The 15,043-nt window shown below is 41.7% G+C and overlaps 1 protein-coding gene across 1 annotated transcript in view; it reads left to right on the forward strand.

Annotated features, from left to right (window-relative positions):
* Positions 1–15,043, forward strand: part of LOC122798379 (DENN domain-containing protein 3-like) — a 1,373,701-nt gene that overhangs the window by 595,334 nt on the left and 763,324 nt on the right. Inside the window, exon 14 of the mRNA XM_044067263.1 lies at positions 9,636–10,157. Coding sequence (XP_043923198.1) covers positions 9,636–10,157 — 522 coding nt within the window. The remainder of the gene's footprint in view (positions 1–9,635; positions 10,158–15,043) is intronic.

Below are 15,043 nucleotides of genomic sequence, written 5' to 3' on the forward strand. Positions count from 1 at the left end.
CTGCTGCAGGTGTCGGGTAAGATACATTCGAATGGGGCATTGTACTCAATCATAGGTCTAATGAGTGATGAGTACAGGGGACGATGACCTCCCTTGATCTAGATGTGAATCCCTTCATGATCAGGTGGGCAATGTAGAAGGTTTTCCTAACTACTTTAGCAACATGAGTGTCAAACGAAAGGCTACTGTCAACCTGGGTCCCCAGATCCCTAATGACTTCTTCTGTGCTCAGTGGATTGCCACCTATATGGTAGCTAGGGGTAACCTTGTTTTTCCCGAAGGGTATGACTATGCATTTCTTGGCATTTAACTTTAGGCCATGGCTCTGGCACCAGTTATCCGTTTCTGTGAGGCCCTTCTGAAGGATATCTGTGTCAGATGTGTTTTCGACTATGGCATCCAGTTTGCAGTCATCTGCAAACTTTGTCAGCCATAACCCTCCTGTGTTTGCTTGTACTTCAGAAAGTAGATGCCGAACAAGAGTGGACCCAGGACTGAGCCCTGTGGGACACCACTTGTGACAGGCTTTGAGTCTGACATGGCTCCAGCAACTCTGACCCTGTGGGTTCTGTCACTTAGCCAGTTTGCAACCCATCTTGTGATGTATGGGTTTACATTCAAGCTGATGAGTTTTTCGATGATACCTGAGTGGGGTATTGTGTCGAAGGCCTTTGCCAGGTCAAGGTAGGCTGTATGGACTGCCTTTCCCTCATCAATGGCCTTGGTGACTGTCTCGAAAAAGTCAACCAAGTTTAAAAGGCATGATCTGCCTTTGACAAAGCCAAACTGGGTTGGATCCAAGGTCTGCAAGTTCCCTATGTCTTTATTTATGAGTTCCATTATGATCCTCTCCATGGCTTTGCAGATAAGGCTTGTCAAGCTAATGGGACGGTAATTTCCAGGGTCGGTGGAGGCACCGCCCTTGTGAAGTGGGACCACAGTCGCCGCGCCACTCCTTGCACGTATCCTGAGGTGAGGCTAAGATTAAACAGCTGTCCTAACTGCGGGTTTAATTCCTCATTGAGTTTGTGGAGCACACAGCCGGGGACACCATCCGGTCCCATGGATGCTGTGTTTTTTGCTTTGGAGAGAGCAGTTCTCACCTGGGCGTTGGAGATATTTGGGGCTACAATCCTCTGGTATAGATATCTCTCCTTTTGGGGGGGGGAGAAGTTTGCACTGAACCTGTCAGCCAGTATGTTGGCAATGTGTGTAGGTTCAGTAATCTTCACATCATTTTGAACTAATTCTGAGCATATCTGGGAGTTTCTTCCTAGGTTTCTAACATAGCTAAAGAAGGCCTTATGATTGTCTTTTGAGTCCTTGGCGATTTTTCTCTCAAAATTTGCCTTGGATGATTTTATGAGAGCTCTTAGTTTTTACTTATAATGATCAAAGGTGTCTTACCTTTCCAGGATTTTGCTCTATCTTGTAGTAGCTTCCTCCTTTTGTTGTAGAGCTTGTTTATGGCTGGGGTCCACCAGACTGGACGCTTGCCTTTGGTACAAAGAGTCTTAGTTTTGTTTGGGATTGCCTGATCCATGCAGTCCTGTAGGTGCTGGTAGAAGGCATTTGTAAGTGATTCAGCGGTTTGAGTAATGTTTACCACTGGCTCAGGGGCCTTAAAGGAGACCACACTAGTTTTTAGAAGTGTGAAGTCGGCTTTTGAGAAGTTTTTCACTGTGGTCTTTTTTATTTCAGGTGGGGGCGGGATGAGGACCTCCAGCGAGATTAGTTTATGATCTGATCTCACCAGTGAGGGGTATACTTCCGGTGTTGAACATTGTGATCCCATGTTCGTGATGATGAGATCAAGTATGTTTTCTCCTCTTGTGGGGATGGTGACTAGTTGTTCCATGGCATTTGAGTTTATGAACTCCAGGAACCTTTGGGCTAGAGTGTTTGGGCTTGAGTAGTGTTCCCAGTCTATATTAGGGTAGTTGAAGTCACCTAGTATGATGGTGTCTGGAGATACATTTATCCCCTCCAATGTTTTCAGGAAGGCCATGTGAGGTTCCTGAGTTTGAGAGGGTGGCCTGTAACATGCTACAATTTGCAGAGCAGTCTTGCCTATGGTTAATTGCACCTGGATGGTCTCCGATGCATCGTGCGTTGCCACCAACCTTGAGGTGTGGGTGTCCTTTATGAATATGGACACCCCCCCTCCTTTCTTGGTGTTGTCCGGATTTTGGGGCCGGAACGCATGATATGAGGTGAAACCTGATAGTGCTGGGGTGCTCTCAGGAGCCTTGAACCAGGTTTCTGTCACAGCACAGACATCGATGTTCTCCATACTGAGAAGGGCCCCGAGTGCGTGCATCTTGAGATTGAGACTTCTGGCATTGAGCAGCATTACCCTTAGTTTTTTTACTTTTTTGTGTTCTAGGGTGGTAGGTTTAGAATTTGAGCCTTGCCTAAATAAGGCACTATGGGGTTGGCAAGAGCCTTTGCCAATATCCAGAAGCCTAGGGTGACAGGTGCAAGCCGTCCCTTGCAAAGCAGCGTGGCTTGTCCAGCATGTCATCCCAGGCAGACAGACATTGGATCCCCTTTGAATGACACCAGAATTTAAGCCAATTATTAAAGCTGATCATCTTATCACTGTATTGTGGCATCATTCTAGGTGAAGGCAGGATACTGCTCAAGGTCAGGGTCATACCTGCCTGGGCTACATAATCAGAGAGCTCCTCAATGTCTCTTTTCATGTAGTCCAAGGAGGTACGTCTCAGGTCATTGACACCAGCGTGGACAATGACTGAGTCATACTTGTACCTGCTGTTGAGAGACCTGAGTGCTTGCGTTATGTGGCGGATTCTAGCGCCCGACAGGCAGCTTACTGTGACATTTTCCTTACTCAGTCTGGTGAGCGGGACATCAGTGTGTCTGACTATGGAGTCACCTATGACAAGTATGTTTGGTGTTGTATTTGGCCTTAAGGGCAGTGACTGCTTTGCACACTGATTTTGTTGTTTATGTGTTGTTTGTGTGGTGTATTGAGTTTGCAGTTGCTTGGGTGTCTGCTTTGGAGGCCTCTGCTGTTTAGGTAAATTTTTACTCAGAGCCTCCGAGTATGTCTTAGTGTGTTTATGTGTTTGATTCAGTGGTGTGGTTGAGTTATGTGAGACTGGTATTGTGGTGTGTGTAGTTGCCTTCTCCTCCTGCCTGGTCTTGCCAGTCCTGAGTTGAGAGAGCTCAGCCTCCAGTCTGGCTAAATAGCTGCATCTCTCACAAGTGTTAGTGTTACGTGGGAGGAGGAGAGGGTTGTCCGTGTACATGAGGCAATTGTAACATTGTCTCAGAATTCGCAGATTCACCAACTGGGCAGGAGAGGACGCCAGCATCTGACCCTTCGACATGCTAGAAAGAATTATGAGTTGGTATGAGACAGAAAAGTAGTGGGCTTAGAAGGAAGTGGGCACTCCTGGGGGTTTTGCTAGTGAGAGATTTGTATAATATAGGAGTGCTTGACCTGCAAAGAGAATGCTTATAAGACAAGGGATATGCTTATAAGACAAGTGCTGAGCTTTTTGAGAAGAAAAGCTATTTGGAACAAGTGCTGCACTTTTTAGTGTAGGTGTAAACTGTTTAGGTTCCTAACAGAGCAGTTCTAAGGGAAAAATTGAAGAACAGACTTTCTGGAGCCAGAAAGAGTTTAACCTTGTTTAACCGGCTGCCCGATGCTGCTCTAGTGGCAACTCCGCTAATCGCTAAAGCACGTTAAAGCGTGCTTGATAGCAGGGGCTGGAAAGAAGCAGGAATAGACCCAAAATGGACAATAAAACTACAGTTTCAAGTCAGTAACCACCTCTACGGGGCAGGGAAGCTGCTCAATGTTAGTCACTGCCACTGATCAACAGAGAGACCCTCCTTCAGCCCAAGCAAAATGGCCTCACAGAAACTTTCAAACAGTTCAGGAACAGCAAGCCTGTAACTGAACTTTTTAACTCTCAGAAAAGTGGGAAAAAGCAAGATTTTTTTTTGTTTTTGTTTTTACAGAGATAGCAGAGGTTCACAAGTAATATCAAGTTATAACAGTGCAGTAAATGACCCCACACAAGAGTGCTAGGTCAAGGACAGAAAATATGCAAGTTTTAAGAAAAACGATTTAAAATTAAGTGCAAACAGGAAATTCAGCAAACAGCTTTTGGTTGTGCTCTAAATACAGCTACTAATACAGAAATCAAGTTTAACAAGCCAGAAAATGCTCAAGCTAGGCAGCTATGCAGAAAAACTTAGCAAATAAACAGAGAAAAAATACTTAAAATCTCAAAAGTGGCTCCCTTCTTCTCTCAGCATTTTTTACTCTTGGAGGGTGCTTCACCAACAGCCAACAAGCCTGAAAAGACGCCCAAACCACGAGGCAACTAGGTTTTAAGAGAGGAAGATGAAGGAGTTATGGAAATGACCCCTAGTGGCCAATAAAACTACAGTTTCAAGTCAGTAACCACCTCTATGGGGGGCAGGGAAGCTGCTCAATGTTAGTCACTGCCACTGATCAACAGAGAGACCCTCCTTCAGCCCAAGCAAAAATGGCCTCACAGAAACTTTCAAACAGTTCAGGAACAGCAAGCCTGTAACTGAACTTTTTTAACTCTCAGAAAAGTGGGAAAAAAGCAAGATTTTTTTTTTGTTTTTGTTTTTTACAGAGATAGCAGAGGTTCACAAGTAATATCAAGTGTTAACAGTGCAGTAAATGACCCCACACAAGAGTGCTAGGTCAAGGACAGAAAATATGCAAGTTTTAAGAAAAAAACGATTTAAAATTAAGTGCAAACAGGAAATTCAGCAAACAGCTTTTGGTTGTGCTCTAAATACAGCTACTAATACAGAAATCAAGTTTAACAAGCCAGAAAATGCTCAAGCTAGCCAGCTATGCAGAAAAACTTAGCAAATAAACAGAGAAAAAATACTTAAAATCTCAAAAGTGGCTCCCTTCTTCTCTCAGCGTTTTTTCCTCTTGGAGGGTGCTTCACCAACAGCCAACAAGCCTGAAAAGACGCCCAAACCACGAGGCAACTAGGTGTTAAGAGAGGAAGATGAAGGAGTTATGGAAATGACCCCTAGTGGCCAATAAAACTACAGTTTCAAGTCAGTAACCACCTCTATGGGGGGCAGGGAAGCTGCTCAATGTTAGTCACTGCCACTGATCAACAGAGAGACCCTCCTTCAGCCCAAGCAAAAATGGCCTCACAGAAACTTTCAAACAGTTCAGGAACAGCAAGCCTGTAACTGAACTTTTTTAACTCTCAGAAAAGTGGGAAAAAAGCAAGATTTTTTTTTTTGTTTTTGTTTTTTACAGAGATAGCAGAGGTTCACAAGTAATATCAAGTTATAACAGTGCAGTAAATGACCCCACACAAGAGTGCTAGGTCAAGGACAGAAAATATGCAAGTTTTAAGAAAAAAACGATTTAAAATTAAGTGCAAACAGGAAATTCAGCAAACAGCTTTTGGTTGTGCTCTAAATACAGCTACTAATACATAAATCAAGTTTAACAAGCCAGAAAATGCTCAAGCTAGGCAGCTATGCAGAAAAACTTAGCAAATAAACAGAGAAAAAATACTTAATCTCAAAAGTGGCTCCCTTCTTCTCTCAGCGTTTTTTCCTCTTGGAGGGTGCTTCACCAACAGCCAACAAGCCTGAAAAGATGCCCAAACCACGAGGCAACTAGGTTTTAAGAGAGGAAGATGAAGGAGTTATGGAAATGACCCCTAGTGGCCAATAAAACTACAGTTTCAAGTCAGTAACCACTTCTATGGGGGGCAGGGAAGCTGCTCAATGTTAGTCACTGCCACTGATCAACAGAGAGACCCTCCTTCAGCCCAAGCAAAAATGGCCTCACAGAAACTTTCAAACAGTTCAGGAACAGCAAGCCTGTAACTGAACTTTTTTAACTCACAGAAAAGTGGGAAAAAAGCAAGATTTTTTTTTTTGTTTTTGTTTTGTACAGAGATAGCAGAGGTTCACAAGTAATATCAAGTTATAACAGTGCAGTAAATGACCCCACACAAGAGTGCTAGGTCAAGGACAGAAAATATGCAAGTTTTAAGAAAAAAACGATTTAAAATTAAGTGCAAACAGGAAATTCAGCAAACAGCTTTTGGTTGTGCTCTAAATACAGCTACTAATACAGAAATCAAGTTTAACAAGCCAGAAAATGCTCAAGCTAGGCAGCTATGCAGAAAAACTTAGCAAATAAACAGAGAAAAAATACTTAAAATCTCAAAAGTGGCTCCCTTCTTCTCTCAGTGTTTTTCCTCTTGGAGGGTGCTTCACCAACAGCCAACAAGCCTGAAAAGACGCCCAAACCACGAGGCAACTAGGTTTTAAGAGAGGAAGATGAAGGAGTTATTGAAATGACCCCTAGTGGCCAATAAAACTACAGTTTCAAGTCAGTAACCACCTCTACGGGGGGCAGGGAAGCTGCTCAATGTTAGTCACTGCCACTGATCAACAGAGAGACCCTCCTTCAGCCCAAGCAAAAATGGCCTCACAGAAACTTCAAATAGTTCAGGAACAGCAAGCCTGTAACTGAACTTTTTTAACTCTCAGAAAAGTGGGAAAAAAGCAAGATTTTTTTTTTTTTGTTTGTTTTTTACAGAGATAGCAGATGCCGTACTGACAGACTTTTTTGTATTGTTGTTGTTTTGGGCCTAAATCCTCTTCTAACAGCATTTACTGTTTTTGTTCTTTCTGAAACACAGCTCCTGGTTCATATTTACCATACTGCTTACAGTACCGTGTGGCGTCTTCTGAGCTGTTTTATTGCTTAAACCTTCCACATAGAAGCATATACTTTTTGATGGTTGTGTTTTGGGCAGCTGCCCTTTGTTCAGGATGGAGTGAGGTTTCCTTATGTACATCTTGTGAAGAAGATTCCTCCCCATGACAGACATATCTAGTATGCTATTTATTTAGGTGAGAGTTTTCAGTATTCAGTCTGATGTAAATTTTTGTCCTCCCACTTCAGCATAGGAAGGATCAGTTGCAATTACATTTATATAATTATTGTCACAAGCGTATTCTGCTAAACAAGATTCTGGAGAGCTGGACCCTTGCTCTTCGGTGTTGAGACCTTCTGTTTCTTTGTCTTAAACAAAGGACCCAGCAGTTGAATGAAGTAGCTAAGATGAAATACAGGAACACCAAGAATGTCTACTCCAGCACCTGAAGTTGCTTTTAGAGTTATGGAGCTTCCAGTGAAACAGATTCCAGTGTTTCATTTAAGATTAATGAAAAGCCTGTCTCTTCCTTGCCTGTTCACACTAAATCTCCAGCCTTGACTATTTTACCTGATATGATTCCAAAGAGGTGCCTATTTTTCTTAATTTCAAAACCCTTGACTCTGAAAGGTTTAGCACTGAGGCAAGGCCCTATCCCATTTGAATATGAGTTATAAGTCTCAGGCAGGGCTCTCAGTACCCCTTACATTTTGTTTTGTAGGGGATAGACAGATGACCCATATTTATTGCTCAAAATCCAGGATTACAGAGATGTCCTCACCAGTCCCTGTTTCTGGAGCCAGTCCTGTGAATGCTAATAACAGTACATACAACATTAGTTTAGATGCCACAGCTTATATCCATAATGAGGCTGTCAGCATTCTTGTTGGTGTAGGCAGTTCTGGCCCTAGTATTATCAATTTCAATCTTGCATTTGGCATTGATGATCACAACACTAAACCTCTCTGTTTCAATGGTATCCTCAGGATTTGTCTTTTGGCTCAAGCCATGGCTGCAAACCTTGGCCCTTAGTCCATTGGTGTAGTGGTAAGACCATTGTTCTGATGTTGGAACACTTAACCCAGGTCAACCCGAGGCCAACACAGTTTTTGGAACTGGTCTTGGTTCTGAACAACGATCATTACTACTGCAGTTATTCCCCAGGTCATATCAGTTTTGATCCCAGCACCAGAGAGGCCTTCTCTTGATCCCCACGCTCCATAAGATATCATTTACTATAGACAGATTGTAATCCTTCTACAGCCATCTTGGGTTAGTTGCAACTGAAAAGAAAAGGTTTTCCTCATCTTAGGGTTCTCCCTTCCAGGCTTTCCCAGGAAGGCTACGTGCAAGAAGCAGCACACAGATGTACTCCCTGAATCACTAACAGCTGAACTGGATGAAGAGGAAAGTACTGATTCTTTTGTGCTCTCATCTGACAGTCCCTAGTTTGAAGAAGCTGTGGTGGTGTTACTTTAGAGAAAGGGATGATCAAATAACCCATTATTTTCACCAAAGAGGATGCTGCAGAAGGCCTTTAGGTCCACTCAGCCATCATCTAGAGTGCTGCTACCGCTGGCAGATATTTTAAAGGTATCCAACAACACTGCATAGGAAAGCCTGTAATGGTGGCCTCAGTCTGTGAGAAAGTAGACAGTGTCATATGGCCTCTCAGAGACTGGAGAGACTCCCAAGCCGAATACTTTGGTAGCTGCTCACTTAAAATTCCCACATCCTAAAGCCTATCACTTCACCCCTAGAAAAGGACTGTTAGAGTAAAGGGCCACCTAAAGAAATGAGTGCATGGGCACTGCTAGCTGATCCATGTGGTAGGTTTCTAGAGGGCTATCTCTAATGAAGTGCACCAGTTAGCAACTTGCCAGATGGTCCAGTTAAAAACAAACTGTTATCCCAGTCCTCATTCATGTCAGTGATGTTAAAACCATCCCGACTAGAAGATGTTCAGCTTTGTTTATCAAATTTTGCAAAGCACACCAAAGATACCTTTATGACCCTCCCTCTTTCTGAGGAACTACGTTATTTTGGCCTGTAGTTTTGATACAGTTAGAATATTAGAGAAGAGAAGATTCTTATGCCTGTAGTGTAAATTTCAGCCATGTCAGTGCCCCCTTATTCAGGATGCAGAGGAGCCCCTCCCAAAATGTAGTCTGGGTGTGAGCAATATGACTAATTGGCGCAGGAGCAACACTATGGAGAGAAACACAGTTATTAAAGGCAATTTCCAGAGATGGCAAAAATCCTGTTGAAGAGGTTCTTGATACTGCTGGGACAGCTGTGGGCCTCCTACAGTGGTCAGCAAAAGCCTTGAGGTCTTATGCAGGTGCTTTCCCCAAGGAGGAACTCTTGCTTCTGTTAAATGAGACTGACCATTCCCCCATACTATTTTGTGTTTGGAAAAATGAAAATTTGACTGGCAATATCTCTTGAGAAATGTGAAGACCAAGATGAGTCAAGATTTGAGTTAGAAATTTAGAAAGGAAATTAACAGTGAGTTCCGGCAGTGAGAATATACAATATTATTTACACGCTGAAACCATTGTTGTGTCAAACACAAATTCTTTAATTTCCCCAAAACAAGGCTTTTGTTACTACAGATACAAATAGACAGCTGGCTAGATTGATTGACTGGTGCACATATACTGTATGTTTGTATGTCTCTTAAGGTTAACTTACTGTTATTTCAGTACCTTGATGATAAATGTTTTCATCTCATGTGTACCCTTAGTATATGATTGCACTGGTAAGTAAAATTAAAATATAATGAAACTAGACTGTAGCAGTTAAACTGAGAGCTAATGATTTTCTGTAAGTATTTTGCAAATATATCAAATTACATTTAATGAAGCATGAAGCAGCTTTTAACGTTTGGCCATATTTCATTTCCTTTTTCAGTGGTGAGGCTACCAAGTAAATCTGTTTATACATTTTTGCTACCAGAAGTTCACTCTGCATTAAATTACCGCTCCATACAGTTATACTATGCAGAGTTTGTTAGTCTTCTGAGCAAATCTGTATCTTCTATTCCACCAGAGAACTCAGGTTTGCTGGCAAGGTATTACTATCTTCGTGGACTTATGTATATGATGCAGGGTAAGCGACTAGAGGCATTGTTTGACTTTCAGCATCTATACAAGACAGATGTTGGCATTTTCCCTGCTGATCTTGTAAAAAAGGTGGTGGATTCCATGACATCTGAAGAACGTTTCAATGCAGAAAGAAAGCCTGAACTTAAACGACTAATAAGTCAGGTGAAAGAAGATCATATAGCTGGAACAAAGATAGATGATCATGTCAAAAACTTTGTGTTGCCACAAAAACACATGCATCTTGAGGATTTTGTAAAACGAATTCAAGAATCTGGAATTGTTAAGGACATTCAAACCATCCACCGATTGTTTGAGGCTTTGACTGTGGGTAAGTGAATGCTGGCTTACTACATATTATTGAAAAATTAAAATGTATTTACTAACTGGTTTGTTGTGTGTTTACCCATAATAATTATCCAAGTAGTGTCATATAATTTTTCACAACCCAGGTCTGAAAAAAACATGTAGACCTCATTAAAATTTGTTTGATATTGGAAAAACCATACGACTGATGAAGAGCAGAAAATGTATTTAGTAACTGGCTGACTGTATTGTTTATCCACGATGATTGTCCAAATTGTATATTGTCATTTGACAATCAAATTTAAAAAAAAACAATAGATATCACTATAATCTCTTTTGTACTGAGAAACCCATACCAGATGAAGCTGCTTGTTTAGGATAATTATACATGTTCTCCTTTTTTTTGTTTCCTCCTCCATTCATTGGCATGTAGTATCACACTCTCTGTGCTGTTTGTGCTTTCTCTCTGTTTTTGGTTATATGGTCTTGTAGAGAACTTACATTTCCATACGTTTTCATACAAATACAAGTGCTGCAGAAGTAGTTCAGGGAAGGGCAGCAGAATGTTATAAGGTTTATAGTCCAAAAACTGTATGAGATGATGGCCTTATTTTGTATTCTTTGAAATGTTATCTGGTGCATTTCATTAGAGATAGTGGTATATGTGGGAGTGGCAGTCATAGTATAACTAATTTTCATTTACTCATTGGGTTACTTGGGGTTCAAGAAGATAATTTCTTTAATTAAAATATATGTTTTAGAGCAAGGTATCATTTCATCAGTCTAGAAGGAACCAGCAAGCAATTAGTATGAGGAAATATTTTAATGTAGCGTTTTGGAAAGACCCACTTTCTGAGTTACAAGTCTCAGGCAGGGCTCTCGGTACCCCTTACATTTTATTTTGTAGAGAATAGACAGAAGACCATCTGGCCAGGGTACCAAAGCTTTTTCCTTTCTGAGACTGTACATCCGATACACCTCAGCTCATAAGTGTAGGGGTAAATAGACATACGTACCCCTGACTGTCTGACCACCAGCCTGAATGGAGGTTGTGCATCCATCAGAAATGATCACCATTTGATCATTGGTACCACTGCTTCACTACAGTTCCTGAAAGAACATATCGGTCTGAAGGAAATCAGGTTCCATCTGCAAGCACTGCAGACCTTCTTCCATCTATGGACACCTGGACCACTCCTACTGTACATGGACAGCACCACAATCATGTGGTATATTGAAAAACATGGAGGCACTCGATCCTACTAGTTGTGCAGGTTAGCACAGGAGGCATGGAACATAGGCATCTAGATGGACATCACCTTCACAGTCACATACATTCCCTCATAGGACAATGTGCTGGTAGATTCCTTAAGGCACTCCTTGGAGGACCCATTGAATGGACATTAAAAAGTTTTCCAGGCTGTCACCCTTCAGTGGGGCATACCTCTGGTATACCTCTTTGCAGCACAAACCAAATAACCAACCATCAGCTACTTCAGTTCTATATCATAGAACCTTGGCCCTTGGCCTGGAGAACAGATGCATTATCCTTCTAGTGGACACAAATGTTCCTCTCTGCCTTTCCTCCACTATCTCTTTTTCCAAAAATTCTTCTAAAAGCACAAAAGCAAGCACCCAAACTCCTTTTAATGGCCCCTTTTTGGCCAAGCGAACATTGCTTTCCTCTGCTATTTCACCTGACAAAGAGAAATTAGAGGAAAATACCTCTGCAACTGGATCTGATCACTCAGCAAAAAAAGATTGCTTCTCTACCCAGATCTTTTCTCACTTAGCTTGACTCTGTAGATGACAGGATTTAAGTCCTTCAAAGCCACCTATTTTCTGAGGAGGTTGTTCAAGTACTACAAGAAGCCAGGAGACCCACTGCTAGAAGATAGTACACAGCTAAATGGAAAAGGTTCTCTTACTGGGGCTGCAAACATAGTCAGGATCCACTCTTATCACAGGTCCCTGCTGTTCTGAAATACCGTCGCGAATTACTTCATTCAGGCTTAATATTCTATAGAACTCACCTTTCAGCCATCATTGCCTGCATGCCTCCCAACTCCCACGTATGGCTAGAGCGAGGTCAAGCTTTTCCTCGGGAGAGTTCTGCATCTTAACCCACCAAGGAAACCCATCCATCTCCCTTGGGATGTCACTTTTGTGCTGGAAAAGCTTACTTGGCCTTAACTCTTGGCTCTCAGCTCCACTAAGAGAGTTTTTGAATTACAAGCTGCCCTGGTCATTCCTCCTTTTCTTATTTTCCACAATGACAGGGTGACACTCAGGGCTAATTTATCCTTCATGACTAAGGTAGTGAACTAGCTGTCCCTCATTCAGGCTATTCACCTATCCACTTTTTTTCTCAATCCTTCAAATAGGAGAAAAAGAATCTTTCATTCTCTGGATATTCTCAGGCAGCCGAGATTTTATCTGTATGAAATTAAATCCTTCAGGAAGATGGGCCAGCTGTTTGTATCTTTTATGAGCCCTATGTTGGGCCAGCCAGTCTCCAAACAAACTATTGCAACCTGGATCTCTAAGGCCAACTCCTTCTGCTATTTGCACTATGGTATGTCCTTGCCTTCCTGCCCAAAAACTCATTGCACTAGGGCAGTGGTTCTTCAGGGGCTATTCACAAAGGAAGTAGTTACCAGGTATATCTTGGAAGCTGCTGCTTGGTCCTCTGTATACACCCTCACCAAACACTAAACAATTGATGCCTTCTCCAGGTCCAGAGCTGCCTTTACTAGGTCATCTACTGAGTAGCCAACCACCCTTCTCTCTCCATCTTCTTCATCTCTGGGAATCACCCATATGTTAGGAATACTGCAACATTGATTTCAGTCAGAACATAGCACAATTGTGTAAGAACTTACCATAACAGTAGATGTCCTACTGGTCACTGGTGCAATATTCCTTCTCACCCTTCTTCCCGTCTTCTCTAGCTTACTTTAACTTACCTCTTCATCTCCCCCTGTGTCGTATCCTCCACTCTGCTACATGGAATGGGAGAATTTATTTACCTGTTTGAGCTACACCAGCTGACCAGTCTCCCTGTCTCAGTAGTCTTCAGGTCGCTAACTTGGAGATAGTCTGAGGTACACACTCATATGTCCAGCTGTATACCCCTCTGCTTATGAACTGAGGTCATGTGTCGGACATATGACTTCAGAAAGGTAAGGCTTTGGTACCCCTGCCATATGTCAGTAGTGACAACCCATATGTCAGGAATACTGCAACTGTGACCAGTAGGACATCTATTGTTACAGTCAGTTTTTATACAACTGTACTTTTTTGACACGTGTAACAGAATAGGTGGCATATGCCTAGGAAAAGTGAAGAAATGGCTCTAACATAGGATTAATAAGCATACAGTACAGTATATGTAAAGGGAACCATATGAACAGGATAGACAAAATGAGAATTCATATATGGTATGTTTTTGTTTTGTTTTGTTTTGTACGTCTGACTGAAAACTAGCAGAGTGAGTGGGTGTATAAACTTGAATAATAAGTTTAAAATGAAACCTTTATGGCACAACTCCCACATTAATGAATTCCATAGCAAAAAGGAAAATTTCATAACTATCTCCTCTTCAAGAAATTTAAAATTGGTAAGTCCATCAAGTTTACCATTTGAAAACTGAAGACTGACCATGAACTAAAGGGTGCAGCCAATTCAAAAGACAGCCTTAAGGCCTTTTTTAGCTATATTTGGAAGCTTGCATAACCAAAAATTCTGTACTGAACTCATCTCTAATGGTACTTCCTTCTTTGAACCAAAAGGACATTGCTGATATTCTGCTCAAGGTCTATGGAGAGTGATAAGAAGACACAGATAGATGTTCTGATTGTTTCAGTATACCATATGTAGATTAGAACATATTATTTGCAGTCTTACCAAAGAATTGCTCATTTTTGATGTTCTGCAGGGAGCAGAACTCAGACAGGTTAGTACTAGAACATGCACAGTAAAGAGCAGCCATAGACATGGTGTTTTTTAAATAGTGAAGGAGAGAGGACCAGAAAGTAGAGAGAAGTTTGGGAACAGGTGATCAGCCATTGTGCTCCACCAACAAAACTGAGCCAGGCAAAAGTGAGACAGTTGTGGACATCAGGAGAGCAGACTTTTACATACTTAGGTAGCACCACAGATATGCCCTAGCAAGAAAGGTGTCATGGTGGTTAGGAAGACCAGAAGGGATAATGTGGTTTCTGAAATTCTTTCAGTGCCATGATAGCTTTATACACATCCACTGATACCAGCTATAGCAATATGAATGATTCAGAAGTAAAAGGGGTTTGTTTATACATAAGACAAGAGCATTTGAAACATTAAATCCTAACCTGCTCTTTTATAAACTTAGCAAATTCAGTTTCGGTCCAAACACTGTAAGATGGTTTGAAAACTTACTCCCAAAACAGAACTTTCCAAGTGCATCTGCCTTTCAACTGGAGGCCCTATAGACATAGTTCCTGTAGGATCTGTTTTTGGTCCGTTTTTATTTTCCCTATTTGACAATAATATATCTACTGACTTGCACAATTTTGGCTTGGTCCTTTATGTAGATGACGTCTGAATCACATGAAAACTCCTTGACCCTTCAACAGAAACTACAATCTGGCTTTACAGAGTTATATCACCGGATGAATAAAAATGTGCTCCTAATCGGACTCCTGAATTCTAACTTCATGATATTTGGAACCCTGTAAATATTCCCTAAAGGCTCTAAATGCAGTTGTTACTTATACAGATTACAACCCACTACCACTAGTAACAGAACAAAAGTACCTAGGGATCATCATGGACTCTACTCTTTTATTGCCCAGGCATACTGACAATGTTATTAGCAGAATAGTCCACCAACTAAAACTCTGTTGTATAATCTTGACCCCTCCTCACCCA

Source organism: Protopterus annectens, chromosome 3.part1 (genome assembly GCF_019279795.1).
Source record: "Protopterus annectens isolate FY-2018-M chromosome 3.part1, PAN1.0, whole genome shotgun sequence".
NCBI classification, from domain to species: domain Eukaryota; kingdom Metazoa; phylum Chordata; order Ceratodontiformes; family Protopteridae; genus Protopterus; species Protopterus annectens.